The 21,123-nt window shown below is 44.3% G+C and overlaps 1 protein-coding gene across 1 annotated transcript in view; it reads right to left on the bottom strand.

Moving 5' to 3' along the window:
• Window positions 1-21,123, bottom strand: part of LOC122816467 (NADH-cytochrome b5 reductase 3-like) — a gene marked incomplete in the record, with an annotated part of 769,684 nt that overhangs the window by 379,798 nt on the left and 368,763 nt on the right. The window contains 1 exon segment of the mRNA XM_044089280.1: window positions 13,970-14,099. Coding sequence (XP_043945215.1) covers window positions 13,970-14,099 — 130 coding nt within the window.

The following is a 21,123-nucleotide window of genomic DNA, read 5'->3' as shown; positions in this document are numbered from 1 at the left end:
CTTGAGTGTTGGCAACAAAGGCTCTTTAGGTACCACTGAAGTTTCCTTATATGCAGTCTGGCATATGGAATGAGTAGTATGCAAGATGCCATGAACCCCAGCGCTTGCAGGATCTTCCTTGCAGTTAGCGGGGGCCTGGTGGCTAGTTGAGAGAAATAAGTTGTCAGGAAAATCTGTTTCTCTGGAGTAAGGTATTCCACCTGGGAAGCTGTGTCCAGACTTGCTCCCAGGAAGGTTATCCTTTGGGTGGGCGCCTGTTTGGATTTCTTTTCACTGATTGTGTACCCTAGGGAGGTTAGTAGGGTCTTTACAAAGGCCAGGTGGTTGAGCAGCTTCTCCTGGCCGTCTGCCTGAATAAGGCAGTCATCTAAGTATGGGTAAATCTGAATATTTCTTTGTCTGCAAAAGGCAATCGGTGGAGCCAGACATTTTTCAAAAACTCTGGGAGCAGTAGATAAGCCAAAGGGAAGCACAGAAAACTGAAAGTGTTGAGATCCTGCCCTGAAGCGGAGATATTTCCTGCAGGATTCCCCGACAGGGATGTGGAGGTAGGCCCCTTTTAGATATAGGGTGGCTAGCCAAGCATCCTTGGACAGCATGGGTAGCAGCAGCTGGAGGGTGAGCATTTTGAATTTTGGGATCACCAGGACGGTGTTTAGAATGGATAGATAAAGGATGGGGCACCAGGTGCCCACTTTTCTGGGAACCAGAAAAAGTCTGGAGTAGAAACCTTGGCCTATCTGTTCTGCAGGAACATCCTCTATCGCCCTGCTAGAGAGCAGGAAAAGGATTTGCTTTTGAGCTTCTGCCCACTGACGTGGTGGTAGATCTGGGAACCCTTTTGGGGTTGGAAGGGTGTGGAAGGAAAATCTGCATCCTTGAGACACAAGATTCAGAACCCAGTGGCCCTTGGTAATGAAGGCCTAGGCGCTTGAGTGAAAAGACAGTTTTCCTCCTAGGGGTAATTGAAGGTGGGCAGAGGGGGTGGGGTGGAGGAGATGAGTCACTGAGTTGTCACCATAAGGGGGTGGCTTATAACTCCCTGGTTTTGAAGTGGAGGTAGTCCACTGCTTACATCTCTGCATTCCCTGGGGCTGCTGGGGGGGGGGGTGCTGCCTTCCATGGGGCCTAGGCTGGTCCGGTTTACTGGGAGCAGGAAAGGACCACTGTTTAGAGGGAGAATGCTTGCTGAACCTAGGGGCTGGACCTGCAGGAAATCCTTAACTGTTTGCATAGATTTTGCTTTTTCTTCCATCTTTTTTAAGACCTCTTCTGCCTTACTGCCAAACAAGTTATCTTTGTGCAAGGGGGCATCCAACAATTTAGAATTGACATGATCTGGCAGGGGCTGTTCCCTTAAGCCATGCATTCCTTCTAATGATGGATCCAGTAACTGCTGCCCTGCAAGAAGCTTCTAGGGCATCAAAACCACAGTGCAAGGTGTGTATTTACTTGACTTGCAGAATGCATTAACTCTTGTAAATCTTTAGATTCGGCCAAAGCAGGAAAGGAAGACATTTTTTTGCTTAAGGACTTCAAAGGTATGTTGCTGAAATTTCAGCATATGGAACTGACAACTTAATGCCCTGATAGCAACAGTAGCTGAGGTGTATATTTTCTTAACCCATTTGTCCAATACATGGGAATCCCTGTCTAAGGGGGTGGGATTCTTAGTAAAGGTTGCTTTAATTCCTTTTGGCCCTTGAGAAATGACCTCAGGGTCACATGTATGATTTTTAAGATATTTTTGCGAGTCAAAGACTCTATAGTACCGGTCTGGTTTTCTGGAAGCAGGAGGAAGGGCATCAGGAGTCAAGCTGGATTTGAGGAAAACATCCTCCACAACATACAGGACTGAGGGGGATGGCCAAAGGTCTGTGCTGTGGAATATTTAGGAATTCTCAGAGTCTCTTTTTAGACTAAGGGCAGTCCTGACTCTCCCACTGGAAATGCTCCCTTAAGGAATGCAGGGTTTCCCCAAAGGAAAGATCCTCTGGGGGAGTGGCTGAAGGAATGGAATCCTCTGCATCAGAATCCTCATATGTGGAGAGGAGTTGCATGTCTTCATATTCAGATGCATCAGATTCATCTGACTTTTGTTCAGACAAAACTACAGGGGACAAATCTCTTAATTTTGGAGGGGGTAGCTTGGCTTCCCCTGATCAGCATGATAAGGTCTTCCGCCATTTTAAGCATTTGAGGCTGAGGCAAGGTAGCAAGCGCCTGAGAGTGGGTCATCTGTTTCTTGGGTGTGGTTCGTACCTGGGGCCTAATAAACTTGGTAGTTTTAGAAAGAACAGTAGTCGCAAAAGGACACGTTGGTCTGAGTCAAGATTCGGTAGTGTGAAGGACTTCCTCGGAAGCCGGTGCCTGCTCAGTGGCTCCAGACCCATCCAAGGTTGAGATGACCGCAGGATCCTTAGTCGAAGAAGAATTTTGCGGCACACCGGACTCCAAAAGGGTCTCTGTAGTGGCCTACAAATCAACAGAAGTGGGCATAAAGGGCTGCAAAAGCACCTCACTGAGGACCGGAGAACTGATGACTACCTTAATGGAAGTGTTGTTGGCAGGTTTGGACCTGTACGGTCTGTCTCTGTCTTTATCTTTACATTTTTAAGGAAGACCTGCTGTCGGATGGCTTAGCGAAGCCATATCAAAATTCGAGGACTGTAAGTGAAAATATCTGGCTACAATAAGGGCCTGACGATGGATAGTACTGACGTTGAACAAAGCACAGAAGAGATAACGAGGGACGTCATGGTCTGGGCCTAAACAAATGACACAGTAAGAGTAGAAGTCTCGGTGTGGTATTTATCTTCCAGAGGAGAGACAATTATTAACTTTTTCTGACATCAGTTAGTGCAACAAAAAAGGATCCCCAATGGGGTACTTAGCATTAGAAGACTTCAACTTCAATTCGGTAGATGAAAACTCAGGTAGCAGCCGACCGGCACTCCTGCGAAAGTACAGTTGTGTACACTTACCATAAATGTAGATTTTCGAGTGTATTCACTGTTGCAGTCATTACATTTGGGTTATCTGCATGCAGGTAGCCCTCAGTTGGCCTGATAAAGTCTTGGATCCTGTGTTGGTTGCTGCCCCTTCTTCCATGACATCAGGTCATCAGGGATATAAAAAATGCAGCCGGCACCATTACATCAGATTTTCTTGACCCAGATGTCAGGAGCCCCCCCCCCAATGGGGAGAAATTAAATCTAAAAGTACAATGATATACTACAAAAAAAGCAAATAAACCAAAAAAGGCTTTTAAGCATAGTAAAGGAAAGTAGAGGTATAGCCAAAAGTAGTTAGGGGGCTGGAGGGAGGGTAACCAGGACTGCATCAGTGAATACACTCGAACATCTACATTTATGGTAAGTGTACACAACTGTACTATGTTTTTCGTGTTTCACTGTTGCAGTCATTACATTTGGGTAGATTCACAAAGCTATGGTTGGGAGGAGGAATTTAGATAGAATTAGGACCAGCTATAAGGCCCTGCATGACTGCAGTGGCAAAGCCAGCTCTGAATTTAGAGAAAATTGTCCAATGATGAAGCTTGCTGAAAGTATGCACAGAACTCCAGTTAGCAGCTTCTAGGATATCCCAGGCAGGAACACCTCTGAGAAAGGCTGTACAGGTAGATGCAGCCCTGGTGGAGTGAGGTCCGATCCCCTGGGGGATAGGTTTTCCATGGTGCTTATAGCAGAATGAATGCAATGGCCTATCCATTTAGAAATGGTTTGCTTTGAAATAGCCTTTCCCTCTGCAGCAAACGCCACCAGCAGTTGTTCAGATTTCCTTTGAGGTTTAGTCCTGTCCAAGTAGAATCTAAGTTGTCTGTGCACATCTAAGGAATGCAGTATCCATTCCCCTTTGTTCCGTGGATTGGGACAGAAGGTTGGCAAATGAATAGACTGATTAAGAGCCACACTGGATACCACCTTGAGCACGAAGGATGGATTGGTTCTCAGGGACACCCTGTCCGCATGAAAGATGATGAAAGGCTCCACTGCCATAAGGGCCTGTAATTTAGATACCTTTCTAGCTGAAGTGATTGCTAAAAGAAAAGCGGTTTTCCAAGAAAGAAATTAAGTTTGCTGTAGCAACTGGCTTGAAATGAGGTAGAGTGAGTTTCTCAAAAACAAAGTTAAGGTCCCAGGCTGGGGTTGGAGCTCTCCTGAGTGGTCTCAAATGTTTCGCCCCTCTGAGGATCTGCTTGAGCAGTGGATGAGATAAGAGAAGAGGTTCTGTGCTATAATGAGCTGAAATGGCTGAGGCGTGGATTTTAATGGAGGAAAAAAGACAGGCCCTTGTGAAGCATTTCAGTTAAATATTGTAAAATCTGAGGTAAATTGGGCGCTGCTGTGCTCATCCCTTGAGAGTGGTTCCAGGCACAGAATCTTTTCCATTTTTCAGCATAAGATTTTCTAGTACTAGGCCTCCTTGCCTCTAAAATGATATCCATCACAGGTTTACTGAGGGATGGTAGAGGAGAGATTATGTAATTAGCCAGGCTGCAAAGTTCAGTATTAGAAGCTGATGGTGCAGAATCTGGTTCTCCTGCCGAGACAACAGGGAAGGAGTCTGAGGCAGGTGCCATGGGGGATAACAGTGACACTCTGCAGGAGGGGGTACCGGTGTTGGCATGGCCAGTCTGGAGCAATCAAAATCATCCTTGGTTTGTCCGGTTTGATTTTTAGTAGTACTTTGGAAAGCAGAGGCAAAGGGGGGAAGGCATATACAGATAGATTTTTCCAGCTGAAGGACAGAGCACCCACTTTCCAGGCTTGCTTGTGGGGAGTCCTTGTGCAAAATTTCTCCATTTGGTAGTTCTGGGGAGAGGCAAACCGGTCTATATCTGGGCTCCCCCATTTGCTTGTCAACATGTTAAAAATCCTTGGTTCTAGTTTCCACTCATGTGGGTCCATGAGGTTTCTGCTTAGTCCATCTGCCAGTGTATTTAATTTTAGTGGCAAGAATTGAGCTTGTAGGTGCACTTGGTAGCTCAAGGCTGTGTTCCACAATGCCATGGCTAGTCTGCAGAGGGGGTAAAGAATGTGTACCCCCTGCTTGTTTATGTACCACATAACAGTGGTGTTGTCCGTCTTTACCGTTAATTGTCCTGGAAGAATGTGGTCCTTGAAGGTTGTCAGAGCATTCTGTACAGCTAACATTTCTTTTTGATTGATATGCAGTGCATTTGACTTGGGTTCCATTTGCCCTGAATGCACTTCCCTGCCAGGTGATGACCCCCCCGCTGCATAATCTGATGCATCTGTTAGGGTTTGGGCGGCAGGGGGTGGTGTGAAAGGTAGTCCCTGGTTTTGGTGGCAGGCCTCTGTCCACTAAAGGAATTCCAGGCATAGGCAAGGTATGACAGGAATCATTGCTTCTAGATCCTGAGAATGTTGACACCATAGGCTTTTTAAGATACCACTGTAGTTTCCTTATATGCAGTCTTGCATATGAAATTAGAAGAATGCAGGAGGCCATGAACCCCAAGGCTTGCAGTATTTGTCTTGCAGATAGCAGGGTCTTTTTGGCCACTTGTTTGAAGTAGGTTGCCAAATGAATTTTTTTCTCTGTTGTGAGGTAAGCCATCTGGGAAGTTGTATTAAAGCTTGCTCCCAGGAATATAACTTGTTGACAGGGTACCAGGTGTGATTTCTTTTCGTTTATGGTGTATCCAAGACAAGTTAGAACCCTTTGTACAAAGGCCAGATAGATTCAAAAGTATGTCCTGGCTTTCTGCCTGAATTAGACAATCGTCCAGGTATGGGTATATCTGAATATTTCTTTGCCTGAAAAATGCAATAACTGGAGCTAGGCACTTTGTGACTACACTGGGCGCAGTAGATAAGCCAAAGGGCAGTGCAGAGAACTGATAGTGTGTGTAGCCTGCTTTGAAGCATAGGTATCTTCTGCAAGATTCCCTGACTGAGATGTGTAGGTATGCTTCTTTTAAATCTAGTGTTGCCAACCAGGCACCTTTGCCTAGCATAGGAAGTAATTGGTGAAGAGAGTCAGCATCTTGAATTTTGGAATTTCCAAAAAGGTGTTTAGAGTAGACAGGTCCAGGATAGGACGCCATGAATTGTCTTTTCTGGGTACCAGGAAAGTCTCGAGTAGAAACCTGGTCCCTTTTCCTCTTCCGGTATCAGCTGAATAGCCCCCCATGCTTAAGAGAAAGTACTTGCTTTTGGGGCTCTGCCCACTGATTTGGGGGTAGGTCCGGCCACCCGCTTGGTGTTGGCAACATGTGGAAGTGAAATCTGTATCCCTGGGACACTATATTTAAAATTCATTTGTCATGGGTAATGAGTTCCCAGTTCTTTGCATGAAGAGCAATCTTTGCCTCCCAAAGGGGCAGTCAGTTGATAAGTGCTTGGAAATTTTAAAAGGAAGTCATTGAGACAGTTTACCATAGGGGGGAGTCTCATTACTCCCAGATTTCGAAGTGGAGGCCCCCCACTGCTTAGATCTGTGTGTCCCCTGGGACTGAAACCTGGGGCTTTTTCTGTGTCTGGGTTTGGCTTGAGAAGACCTGGAAGGGGCTGGAAAGGACCAATTCTTAGAGGGCCAGTGCCTACTAAATCTAGGAGGCTGAACTTGTAAGAAATCTTTAACAGTTTGCATAGATTTAGCTTCATCTTCCATCTTTTTAAGAACTTCCTCAGCCTTGTTGCCAAATAGGTGGTCCTGATTTAAGAGAGCATCCAACAATTTAGCTAAAACATAATCGGGCAAGGATTGTTCCTTTAGCCAAGCATGCCTTCTGAGCACAGACCCAGTAACAGCAGCCCTGCAAGAGGCCTCTAATGAATCAAAACCACATTGCAAAGTATGTTTTCCAACTTGTTCAGCAGAATGTATTAAATCTTGTAATTCTTTATTTTCTACACAGCCAGGAATCAACATCATTTTCTGTTTAAGCAATCCAATAACATGTTGCTGATACTTTAACATATAAAGCTGGCAGTTTAAAGCCCTAATGGCCAAGGTTGCAGAAGTGTAAACTTTCTTACCCCATCTATCCAGCGGCCTGGAGTCCCTATCAGAAGGGGTAGGATTTTTAACAGTAGAAGCCTTAATGCCCTTGGGCCCCTGTGAAATAGTCTCTGGATCCGCAATAGGATTTTTAAAAAGGAACTTGTGTGACTCAGGGACACTGTAGTATCAATCAGGTTTTCTGGGAGCAGGAAGCAAGGAATCAGGGGCCAAACTAGATTCCGAAAAAGCATCATCAACAATGTCCAGTACAGGAGGAATAGCTAAAGGCCTATGCTGAGGTAGGAGTAAGAAATCTCTAAGCCTTTTTTTTTTTGAATCAGAAAAATCCTGGCTTTCCCAGTGGAAATGCTCCCTTAGAGTATGCAAGGTTTCCCCAAAAGAAAAATCCTTTGGAGGGGAAGCAGAGGGAATGGAGTCCTCTGCATCAGAATCCTCATATGTAGAGAAGGACAAATCCAGATCATCTGAAGAATCAGAAAAAACAGAATCCTGGTCAGAAGATTCATACACAACTTCAGTTCTAGGCATCTTAGAAAGGGAGGGTTGGCTACCCCTGATTAGAGTTATTAAATCTTCAGCCATTCTTATTTGTTGTTTAGGCATACAGGCCTAAGTATGTGGTCTGGGCGTCGTTTTTTAGGCATGGTTCAAGATTTAGGTCTAAGTGAAGAAGGAGGCGTTGGTTTAATATGCAAGTCCGTAGGCCTGAATACACCCTCAGAAGCCGGTGCCTGCACAGCGGCTCGGACCCATCCAAGGTAGAGACATCCGCGTGTTACATAGTTGAAGCAAGTCGTGGCATACCGGACTCCGAATGGGTCTCAGTAGAGGCCTGCGAATCAGAAGTAGCGGGTATCAGGGGCTGCGAATGCGCCTCACTGACTGCCGGCGACCTGGCAACTGGCTTAGGAGAAGCATCATCGGCAGTTTTAGACCTCGGCGGCCTGTCTCTGTCTTTATCTTTGCATTTTTTTGAATCCCAGTAGTCGGATGGCTAACCAATGACATTTCTGGATAATTAAACTGAGAACTGAACTATTTAGAGGCGAAAATATACAGACGGACAGTGCGCTGATTAAATAAAGCACAAAACCGACAGCAAGGTACGTCATGGTCAGGGCCAAGGCAAGGAATACAGTACGAATGAAAAGCTTTATGAGTTATTTGCTTTCCACAAGTAATTCAATTAACTTTTACTGACATCAGAAAGGAGCAAGAAGTGTTTCCCCAACGGGGTACTTAGCTTTAGTTGAAGACTTCGGTTCTGAAACTTGAAAATTAAAATTTCAGGAGTCGGCCGACCGGCACTTCCAAACTGCTTCTGCTTCGGGCACCGCAAGGCAAGAAAGACTGATGTAATGGCATTGGCTGCATGTTTTATAGCCCTGACGACCTGACGTCATGGAAGAAGGGACAGCAACCGACGCAGGACCCAAGACTTTGTTAATCAGGCTGACTGAGGGCTACCTGCAAGCATATAACCCAAATGTAATGACTGCAACAGTGAAACACGAAGAACATCTGCATCTGCTTCGGGCTCCACGGCAAGAAAGACTGATGTAATGGTGTCGGCTGCCTTACTTTGTACTACTGATGACCTGATGTCAGTCCTCAAGCGACAGCAACCGATGCAGAAATACTAAGTCTCTGGTATTCGGGCTGACCGAAGGCTACTCTGGCAGGGATAACCCAAATGTGATGACTGCAACAATGAAGCACAAAGAGCATATGTTTCACAATGCTTACCCTTACCTGGCCAAGGCATTTGACAGTACCCCACTCAGGGATTGTTGACAAACTTACGAGGTTGGGTACAAACTGTTATGTCACCTGGTGGATAGCCAGCTGGCCCACAGACAGGACTGCAGGAAGATAGAATTGGGGAGTCCACCTGTACAAATAGGCCAGTCACAAGCGGAGCCCCTCAGGGACTAGTTGTGGGACCATTCCTTTTCGGCATTTACTTCTCTAAAGTCAATGCCAGCTATCAGTGGCCTCTGACTAAATTTTCAGATGACTGTAAATTAGAACGGTCATCGAAATCACCTACAGTCAAAAATGTTATCGAGGAAGAGGTGCCACAGACAAACAACTGATATCAGAGCCATGGGCTAAAACTGAATGCCAAGAAATGCATAACAATATTGTTTGGGATGTCATCCACCCTTAGTAACTATCATACTGACAACACACCCATAAAAGTTGACCCAGTAGTCAGGGACTTGGGGACATGCAGAAAGTAATCTAGCTTTGACCATCACGTGTCTACAGTAGAGAGGAAATCATTGTACACAAAGGTGTAGCATATCTAGGTGCAAGGAGGGCACTGATCCACTGTATTCGGCAATCAAACCTATCATCAAGTACAATGCTCTCTTTGGTATGTACCTAACAAGACATATCCAACAAATGGAATGTCCACAGAGGTTCCTCACTAAAAGAATATAGGTTAATGGGTAGGTACTAGGCTAGTGCCAGAGGGCATTTATAAGCCTAGCCAGAGTGTGTCGGCTTTTGCTTCCCCACTGATTAATTAACTGATCCTCTGTCAAGTAGAGCCAATGAAGTGATCCCAGGGGTGTATTTTCTGTTACGCATCCACTCGTCAAGGTTTCTCTCGAGTGTTATTGAGGGGCTCTGCCTAATGTAGTTTTGAATTTTGTTCCAAAGCACGGGGGAGTCTCTGTGACAGGAATCTATCCCTCCAGCATGTTCTATTTATTGTTGTGACGAGGTTTAGCTCACTAGAGTGCGTGGCTCGCAATGACTTAAAATTTCTTTAGGTGGGGCATGTCCATTAATTCTGAGTTGGACATGGCTTTGTAAGTCAGGCAGAGATCACCTCTGAGTAAGCGATATGCCACTGAGTACAGCCGGAGTTTTTCCAGTCGGGCTGCATAGGACATATATGTTTGAGGCCAGTAATCCTCTTGGTGAGGTACTTTTGTGGTCTCTCCAGCTGTTGGAAGTGTCTTGCGAGGTACATCCCAAATGGGGCATTGTACTCTATGATGTGTCTGATGAGTGACGAGTAGAGGGGCACTATAACCTCTACTTCTAGATGCGAACCCTTTAGTAATTAGATGGGCCACATAGAAAGATTTCCTAACTACTTTGGCAAAATGATTGTCAAAGGAGAGATTACTATCTACCTGGGTCCCCAGATCTCTTATTACCTCTTCTGTATTAAGGGGGCTCAAACCTCTCAACCAATTGGGGACAAATTTCAACAGAATCAGGGACAAGTCAAGAAAAAAATCAGGGACAATCAGGGACACTTAAAATATTAGTGCTAACTTGAAACATTGACAGAATCAGAGCATATGAATTAATACACATTTTCTGAAGTAAAAGAAGTTTATAACTAATTATTGTCACTATTCATTAAGTGTAATTCACCACCTTTCCTCAAAAAGTCACTAGTTTTAGGAGGGATCAAGAGGGACAGAGTTAAAATCAGAGTCAAAATCAGGGACAATTGAGAGGTATGAGGGGGCTGCCACCTATGTGGTAATTCGTGGGTGTTTTGTTTTTCCCCAAACGGGATGACTATGCAGTTTTTGGCATTTAGCTTGAGGCCATGACTTTGACACCAAGTGTCTGTCTCAGTAAGGCCCTTTTGAATGATGTCCATGTCAGCCGGAGAGTCAATTATGGCTCCCAGTTTGCAGTCAACGGCAAACTTGGTTAGCCATAGTCCTCCTGTGTTTGCCTGTATGTCTGAGAAGTATATGCTGAACAGTAAGGGTCCCAGGACCGAGCCTTGTGGGACACCACTTGTGACCGGTTAAGAGTCGGACCTGGAGCCCACTATTCTTACTGTGCGAGTTCTGTCTGTAAGCCAGTTGGCAACCCATCTCGTAATGTAGGGGTTTATGTTCAGGCTGGTGTGTTTTTCTGTAATACCCGAGAGGGGAATGGTGTCGAAAGCCTTGGCGAGGTCAAGGTAGGCTGTGTGAACAACCTTTCCCTCATCTATGGCCTTTGGTGACTGTCTCGAAGAAGTCAACCAGGTTTAGTAGGCATGATCTGCCCTTAAAGCCAAACTGGGTCGGGTCAAGTGTTTGGAGGTTCCCAATGTCTTTGTTAATGAGTTCCATGATGATGCACTCCATAGCCTTGCAGACCAAGCTAGTCAGGCTTATGGGATGATAGTTACCGGGGTCAGTTGTGGCCCCTTCTTTGTGGAGTGGAATAACCGTTGCTGTGCGCCATTTTATGGGCACGTAGCCTGTGGAGAGGCCGAGGTTGAACAGCGTGGTTAGGTGGGGGGGTTAGTTCATTCTGTAGTTCGTGCAAGAAGCAGCCTGGGATACCATCTGGCCCCATTGACGCTGTATATATAAGGCATAAGTAACATACAATGCAGAATGTCTCAAAGCCCTATCCCTGTATTCTGCCGCCTACAGGCCTTTGACAGAAGATCTATGCCTGGCATTCAAGGCATTGTCAGACCCCACTCTGATGGACCTCCTGCATATCCTCAAAACAAAAAGCACCAGAATTACCTGTTCTAAAGACTTAAACCTTGCCTGTGATATAAAACTAGGACATACTGGAGAGACAGGTATGTATCCCAGATACTACCCTTTGTCTGTACCAGGCTCCCCATCCATGTGAAGTTCCTCCCTAACCAAATTCAAGTGCAACTTGGACAATTAGATGAGGAAGGGGAAATTCATCCCTGGTTTGGCACCTATGTTTCTAATGGACACCGGCAGCCTGTAAAGGTTTCATCTCTCTGACCCCTGCTTGTAAATAGTTATCTCCCAAACCTCTGCTTATACTTACCAAGGGTATCAGAACTTGTCAGAGATTTGGGGTGCATGGCTAGGCTTAAAAAGGTCCTTGCGGTCGTTAGCCTAGTAAACACTTATGAACCTATATTCCTGCATCTGTAAATATCTATATACATTTGTTTTTAGCATGTCCTTGCATCTGTGAATATGTTTTAATGTCTTACGTGATCCTATTCACCCGGGCTGTGATTGCAAATGGTCCATTGAGATCAGTGTGCTACACCGGTAAACAAATATAAATAAAGAAAAATTAAAATAAGTAAATTAGCCAAGCTGCCTGAGGGTTGATTTTTGTGCTCTGTGGGCACATACTACTTAGCAAACTTTCTATAAACAAAAGAGAACAGAAACTGGGGCAGATCTCCATAGGATTAGTGTCTGTTCCTGAAATTCCAAGAAGATAAACTAAGGCTAGTTCCCACAGGAAGGCTTTGCTGGAAACACAGTTAATTAGGCCTTATGGAGTATCCCACATTAAAACAAGAGGAATAGTTTTGGGAAAATGCTTTTTATGGTGCAGTCCAAAAATGCAAAGGCTGAATAGTTCCCGGAAGCCAGCATCAAGCCTGGAAATCCCCCTGTCAGACACTGTCAGCAATGCCCATGAGGCCTGGGGCTGGCAAACAAAGCATCACCTTAAGGGATATGAAGTCCCCAGATCTCAGCAAAACTGATGGAGTCAATATGGCCCTTCACTCCCTTCCAGCTGGTTCCTTCCAAAGTAGCTTCTTTGGCATTGTTTTGGGTCAATGTTTCTTCTTAGAAGTCCGTTTTTGTTTGAGACTTCCAGTGAAAGGTTCTTTCCAAGCGGGGTTGAGGGAGTGGATGCCTACTGTGTCAACACCATAAGTTTCATATGCCTACAAATTCTTGTCCCGACAAGGAAGCCTCTTAATAAATGCATCAGAGCTCACACATGGGGTGACAGTGCTTTCCACACAGACAAAAATCACTAAGTGATATTTGTCTTCTGCGTGCACATTTATCAAGTCTTCCATGGAAGTCATGAATCTCAGGAAACACTAATCCATGCAAAAATCTAATTATACCAAACACAATTTTAGCAAGTCTGTAACAAAGATGTTCCTAAACTGTGTACTTGCTCTCCAAAAGTCACCTGGCAGGGATCGCTGGATGGTAACCATTTGCAATATGGGACCCACTAGAACAAGTCCCGAAACACGAAGACTGAACGGCCAAGAGACTGAACTTGTATATACCAAGTCTGAGATGCCATTTCTCAAAATGTTCCCTTTTCACTGAGATATGATGATAAATTGGGGGGAGGGGTAAGAGAACAGCAATTTTCGAGATTTGATCTTCTCAAAGTTTACAATCTTGGCTTTTCACCACTTGGCATTTTGAGTGATGGCATTTCATTAGGGAGCCTAGCTGGACAGATGAACTAATCAATGATCCCTTCTTAAAAAATAATAAACAGTGTGACCTGCTCTTCCACTTTGCCCTGCACTGGGCCACATATTTGGAGGTTTAGATCTGCCCTGGAGATGTCAGAAAAGCTCTACAATTCTGGGAGGGCAGACATTCACCTCTGGCTAATTCCCACGAGTTAGAAATACTACTGCAGCAGCAATCCTTACAATGAACATTGTGAATATACTCTCACCATTTGTCCTTCATAACTGCTGTTACAAAGAAATCTCAACTCAACAAAACATGTTACTTTAATAACCCTCTTGCACCCTTGACCTCAACACCATCTGCTTAAGCCCTCATGACTGAACTTTACCTACTCAGATCCTAAGACGGAACTTTATTACAGAATCGTCTTTTCTACTGAATACTATGGAAATATTTGCTTAAGAACTGTCCCAAGCTGCAGGGATATCCAACTTCTTAAAAAGTAGATATCTATTAATGTAATGGCATTCAGAAAGGTCAGAGCAATCTGTAATTGTATTATTCAATCTGAAGATAAAAACTTAATTTTTTCCAGGTCCCTGATGAGACGAATAAATACATCAAGCTACAGTAACATAATTTGTGTGAGCATGCCCGGACATTGACAGTCGGAAGCTTCCTTCCTATGCTAACTTAGACACTAATCACAAACTAGGACACAATCAATGTGACAGCATTTTGGGATCACATACATCTCCTTCTAAAAAGTAAAGTCCATGCCAATAATAACTCACCTTTTCCCTTGTAGACAAGCAAACCACTTGGACCTCTAAAGTCCACAGTGTCCCCAGTGTCAAGGCTTTCCAAGTACTGAGACATCTTCCCTCCTTCTGGAAATTTGGGGTTAACATTTTTAAAGTAGATCTAGGGAAAAAACAGAGATACAATGTAAGGTTTCAAAGTAAGAAGAGTACTCTCCTCAATCTACTATGATACATTAAGAGCGAGAAGATGCAAGGGCTGCACACGAATAGACATGATGTCCACTGTCAAGAGGAATATACTACATCACTGTCTACACACAAAGTACGTAGTTATTTACTTTTATTGATCAGGTATTGACTACAAAATGTTCATTTTCAAGTTAAAACTGAGTATAGAAATCATACTTAATGACATTAGCAACTGATGGCTATCAAAGGGAGGGAAACGAACTTTGCAGTAATCACTGTATTTTGATAACCAGAAGGACTCACTAAACATAAAAGTTGAAAAAGTACAGTAGTGTACCTACCATAAATGTAGATGTTAGAGTGTATTCACTGTTGCAGCCATTCCATTTGGGTTATCCTGCTGGCAGGCTACCCGCAGTCGGCCTGAGTGCCAAAGTCTAGGTCCGGCGTCGGTTGCGGTCGCCTCCTCCCGGACGTCAGCGCGCCAGGGGTATAAAAGATGCAGCCAACACCATTTTCTTCAGTTTTTCTTGCCCCCAAGAGGGTAGGCTAAAAATATGACAAAGCATACATGCACCAAAGTAAATTATTCATTCCTCTACCAGCAAATACACCACATAGGTTGCATAGAATAGAGAAGTACAAATAAGTTCCAGCAAAGATAAGGGGGATGGTGGGTGGGTAACCTGGACTGCAACAGTGAATACACTCGAACATCTACATTTATGGTAGGTACACAACTGTACTATGTTCATCGTGTTTCACTGTTGCAGTCATTACAATTGGGTTGAATCCCAAAGCTGAGGTTGGGAGGCTGGAGCTAAATAGGATTAGGAGAGGCTATGAGGCCCTGCAGAACTGCAGTGGCAAAGCCTGCCCTGGATTTAGAGTAGAGTGGTAAGTGATCGTGTTTTGTAGAAGTGTGCACTGAACTCCAAGTTGCAGCCTCTAAAATGTCTTTGGTTGGTACTCTGAGGAAGGCTGCTGAAGTGGCTGCTGCTCTGGTTGAATGTGGCCTAATGGTCTTAGGCACTGGTTTGTCATGTTGTGAATAGCAGAAACAAATGCAGTGGCCTATCCACTTTGAAACTGTCTGCTTTGAGATAGCCTTTCCTTGTGATCCTGCAGCATATGCCACAAGTAATTGCTCAGTCTTTCTGAAAGCTTTGGTTCTGTCCAAGTAGAAGTGCAGCTGTCTGTGTATGTCCAAAGAATGCAGAAGTCTCTTACCCTTATTCTGTGGGTTAGGATAAAAAGGTAGGCAAGTGAATAGTTTAAGGGCCACACTGGACACTACCTTAGGCATAAATGTCGGGTTTGTCCTCAGAAAAACCCTACCTGAATGGAAAATTATAAAAGGTTCCATGGCCATGAGTGCCTGTAGCTCTGAGACTCGTCTTGCAGAGATTATTGTTAGGAGCAGAGCTGTTTTCCACGATAAAAATTTTATATCAGCTGTATTGGCTGGCTCAAAAGGAGGCAGGGTGAGTTTTTCCAAGACATAATTGAGGTCCCATGCAGGTATTGGTGATCTCCTTGGAGGCCTTAAGTTTTTGGCTCCTCTGAGGTACTGCCTTAAAAAAGGATGAGACAAAATAGGTGGCTCTGTATTGTGATGAGCTGAAATGGCAGAGGCATGAATCTTAATTGATGAAAAGGATAGGCCTTTGTTCAGCATCTCAGTTAGGTATTGCAAAATCTGAGGAATATTTGGTACAATCGTGTCAATCCATTGTGCCTGGTTCCAAGCACAGAATCTCTTCCATTTTTCACCATAAGATTTTCTGGCACTAGGCCTCCTGGCTTCCAAAATAACATCCATCACCGCTTTAGAAAGAGGGGTGTTTTGAATGACTACATTATCCGCCATGCTGCCAGATTTAAGGTCTTGAGTTGGCTGTGCAGGATCTGATTGTTTTGTTGGGACAGTAAGTGAGGAATATGAGGTAATGTCCAGGTTGGGTATTGAGACAGGTTCCTTAGGATTGGGTACCAGTGCTGGCGGGGCCAGTCTGGGGCAATCAGTATCATTTTTGGCTTCTCTTGTCTGACCTTTAGGAGTACCTTGGAGAGGAGGGGCAGTGGGGGAAAGGCATACACTGTTAAGATTTTCCAGCTGAAAGATCGAGCATCCACTTTCAATGCTTGCTTGTGATAAGCCCTTGTGCAGAATCTCTGTAGTTGGCAGTTGTGAGGGGAGGCAAATAGATCTATGTCCGGGCATCCCCATTTCCTTATTATCATGCTGAAAACTTGTGGATCCAATTTCCACTCGTGGGGATCCAAGAGGTTTCTGCTTAGTTCGTCTGCCAGAGTATTTATCTTTCCTGGCAGGAATTGTACCTGCAGATGTACTTGGTAAGTCAATGCTGTATCCCATAAAGTCATGGCCAGTCTGCAAAGGGGGTAGGAATGAGTGCCGCCCTGCGTGTTTATGTACCACATGACTGTGGTATTGTCCGTTATCAGTAGTTGTCCCGGATGAAGTAGATCCTTGAAGGCTGTCAGGGCATTCTGAACAGCTAGCATCTCTTTTTGATTGATATGTAGATGCATTTGGTTTGCGGACCATGCGCCCTGAATACATCTTCCTGCCATGTGAGCCCCCCAGGCATAATCTGATGCATCTGTTAATGTCTGCCTGGCTGGGGTTAAGGTGAATGGCTGTCCCTTGTTGTGGTGACAGGCCTTTGCCCACCATAGAAACTCCTGTTGCAGGCAGGGAATGAGGGTAATTATTGCTTCCAGGCTGTGGCAATGTTGAGTTCAAACACTTTTTAGATACCATTGAAGTTTCCTTATATGCAGTCTTGCATATGCAATTAGCAGAATGCAGGATGCCATGAAGCCCAAAGCCTACAGAATTTTTCTTGCAGATAACTGGGCCTTTGTTGCCAACAGTTTGAAATAAGTAGTCGGTCGCCTTTGTTTGTCTGGCGTGAGATAAGCCATCTGTTGCAGTTGTATTTAACCTTGCACCCAGGAATATTATCTCTTGAGAGGGTACAAGTTTTGATTTCTTTTCGTTTACTGTGTACCCTAGGCATGCTAGTAATCTCTTTACAAACGCCAGATGCTATAATAGGATGTCCTTGTTCTCTGCTTGAATGAGGCAGTCGTCCAAGTAAGGATATATTTGTATTCCTCTTTAACTGCAAAATGCAATTACTGGAGCCAGGCATTCTGTGAAGACCCTGGGCGCAGTAGATAAACCAAAGGGCAGTGCAGAGAATTGGTAGTGCATTGAGCCAGCTATGAATCTGAGGTATCTTCTGCATGATTGTCTGATTGGGACATGCAGGTATGCCTCTTTTAGGTCTAAAGTCACAAGCCAAGTCTTCTTCCCAGCATGGGCAGAAGCTGCTGCAGAGTCAACATTTTGAATTTTGGAATATCCAGATATGTGCTTAGAATAGATAGGTCCAGTATTGGTCTCCAGGCTCTGTCCTTTCTGGGCATCAAGAACAGTCTTGAGTAAAATCCTTGTCCCTGCTCTTGCTCTGGTACTTGCTGAAAGGCCCTCATGTCCATGAGGGATGAAATTTGCTTTTGTGCCTCTGCCCATTGATTTACTGGCAGGTCTGGCCAACCGTGAGCCCTTGGCAGGGTATGAAAGCGAAAGTTGTAACCTTGTGACACTATGTTCAAGACCCATTTGTCCTGGGTTATTATGTGCCAATTCTGATGAAAAAGTGCTAGTTTTCCCCCTAAAGGTGCTTCCAGAAGATAAGTGCTTGGCACAGGCAGGGGGAAGTCATCGGGACCGTTTCCTGTAAGGCTGTGATTTGTCTTCTCCGCTTTTGGAGGTAGAAGCACCCCACTGTTTAGCCCTGTATGTGCCTTGGGGCTGGGACCTGCCTCTAGGGCATCTGTATCTGCCACTTTGTGGCCTGTCTGACACTAGAAAGGACCAATTCTTTATAGGCCAGTGTCTGCTAAATCTTGGAGGCTGTACCTGTAAGAAATCCTTGACTGTTTGCATAGATTTTGCTTTGTCCTCCATTTTCTTCAACACCTCCTCTGCTTTAACACCAAACAAGGTATCATGCTGTAATGGAGCATCTAATAATTTTGCTTTAACATGATCAGGCAGATTCTGTTCCTTTAACCATGCATGCCTCCTGATGACAGAACCCATAACAGCGGCCCTGCAGGAGGCCTCCAGAGAATCAAAATCACATTGCAAAGTATGCTTTCCAACTTGTTCAGCTGCATGCAATAAATCCTGCATTTCTTTGTTTTCTGCACATTCAGAATTTATCAACATTTTCTGTTTAAGCAGTGACATAATATATTGCTGATATTTAAGCATATGAAACTGACAATTTAAAGCCCTTATAGCCAAGGTAGCAGAAATGCAAATCTTTTTTCCCCATCGGTCCAGTGCCCTAGAATCTCTGTCTGAGGGGGTAGGGTTTTTTGCAGTGGAAGCCTTGACCCCTTTGGGACCCTGAGAGATAGTTTCTGGGTCAGAATCAGGGTTTTTAAAAATAAATTTATGTGAATCAAGAACCCTGTAGTATCCGTCTGGCTTAACAGGAGCTGGAGGCAAGGAGTCAGGAGTCAGACTGGACTCTGAATAAACATCATCTACAATGTCTAACACAGGAGGAATAGCAAGGGGCCTGTGCTGAGGCAGTAAAAGGAAGTCTCAAAGCCTTTTCATAGATTCTGAAAAATCTTGGCTCTCCCAGTGAAAATGCTCCCTTCATGGTATGCAGAGTTTCCCCAAAAGAATAATCCTCAGGAGGAGAGGCTGAAGGGATAGATTCTTCAGCATCAGAATCCTCATAGGGAGGAAGAGAGTATCCCTGATCAGAAGAGGAATCAGATGAAATGGACACCCGATCTGAAGATTCATATTCCGTCTCTTGCCTAGGCCTCTTATCAGGAGGGGGATGGGAACCCCTGATCAAAGTAATTAGGTCTTCGGCCATTTTGAGCATCTGTTTTTTAGGCATGCAAGCCTGTCCATGGGGCTGCTGTACTTGTTTCTTTGTCTTTAAAGGAGCTTTAGTCTTTGCCTTTGAAGCTGAAGTCGTTTTTACATATAACTGTGTTGGCCTGAAAACACCCTCAGAAGCTGATGCCTGCTCAGCGGCTCCGGACCCAACTGAGGGAATAGTTTCTGAGGTTCCAATACCTTGAGTTTCCAGCGGCCTAATCAGCTCCACGTGGGAGGCGGTAGCGGTCTGCGGCTCTAAAGTAGCAGGCGTCAGGGGCTGCAAAAGTGCCTTACTGAGAACCGGCGACTGGCTTAGAAAAAGCCTAGTCATCAGTTTTGGACCTCGGATGCTTGTCCTTTTCTTTTTTCTTGCTTTTCTTGTGAATTGCAGTAGTCGGATGGCTATCTGACAACATTGTGTAATTAAATCTTCTGCCAAAATAGTGAAATGCAAAATCGTATTGATGCTTAATAGTGCGTTGGTTAAATCTAGCATAGAACCTACAATTAGCAACGTCGTGGTCAGGGCCTAGGCAAGGAATACAGTAGGAATGAAAGTCCTTATGAGGTATTTGCTTCCCAAAAGAAATACAATTATTAACTTTTTCTGACATCGGTCTGGAGCAAGAAAAAAGTTTCCCCAACGGGATACTTGGTTTTAAATGAAGACTTCGGATCTGAAATTCTAACATGAAAATCTCAGGAGTCGGCCGACCAGCACTTGCTAACTGCTTTTGCTTCGGGCACCGCGCGGCAAGAAAGACTGGAGAAAATGGCGTTGGATGCATCTTTTATACCCCTGGCGCACGGACGTCAGGGAGGAGGCAACAACAACAGATGCCGGACCTAGACTTTGGAACTCAGGCAGACTGTGGGTAGCCTGCCAGCAGGATAACCCAATTGTAATGACTGAAACAGTGAAACACGATGAACATCATTTAAAACTGGATCCAGGACTAATCCTTGTGGAATGTTTTTCTTAACTGGCAGATCTAGTTAGAACTTGTACTTCGAAGGACTACAAACTGAGAAAGGAGTTAATCCATCTAATACATGTCTGAAATTAGTATTTTTCATTGTTTTAAGAAAAGCAAAATGCAGCAGTAAGCCAAATGCTTTTGCTAGGTTTAAATGAATGATACTTATCACTAGACTTAAACCTAAAGCCACTGAGATATATTTATAAAATTCAACTATGAGGATCGTAGTTAAATCTGTGCAGACATTTGTCCATCAAATCAAAGCAGAGTTACCATCTGCATTCAAATCATCAATAAAACACATTTCTAAACATTTACCTAAAAATGAAGTTAAGCTTGTAGGATGGTAATTCCCAATAGTGACCTCATGTACTCCATTTAAGAATTGGCATTACATGAAAAATCTTCCAAGATACGGGGAATGCAAAGACAAGGTTCTTAAAAATTTACTTGAACATGGGGACCATAAAATTTTTGATGTTGCACAACAAAACAGCTGGACTATCATCACCCTTTCCCATGGATGGGATTTTTATTTTACTTTAAGACGATTTCTAGTGACTCTTATCAACGGACATGAAATTTCAAGGAAAATAACTTTTATACAACCCATATATCACATACATATATTATCTAATATAATATAATATAAGAGTGTGTGTATACAGAGAAAGATTTGCACACAGAGACAGAGACACACACACACACACACAGACAGACAGACAGACACAGACACACAGACAGACACAGACACACACACACAGACAGACACACACAGACACACACAGACAGACACACAGACACACACACACAGACAGACAGACACACACAGACAGACACACACACACACACACACACACACACAGACACACACACACAGACACACACACACACAGACACACACACACACAGACACACACACACAGACAGACACACACAGACAGACACACACACACAGACACACACAGACAGACACACACAGACAGACACACACACAGACAGACACACACACAGACACACACAGACAGACACACACAGACAGACACAGACACACACAGACAGACACACAC

This window comes from Protopterus annectens, chromosome 12.part0 (genome assembly GCF_019279795.1).
Source record: "Protopterus annectens isolate FY-2018-M chromosome 12.part0, PAN1.0, whole genome shotgun sequence".
Classification (NCBI taxonomy): Eukaryota; Metazoa; Chordata; order Ceratodontiformes; family Protopteridae; genus Protopterus; species Protopterus annectens.
The sequence above is the reverse complement of the archived record's forward strand: the minus strand, read 5'-3'. Positions and strand labels throughout refer to the sequence as shown.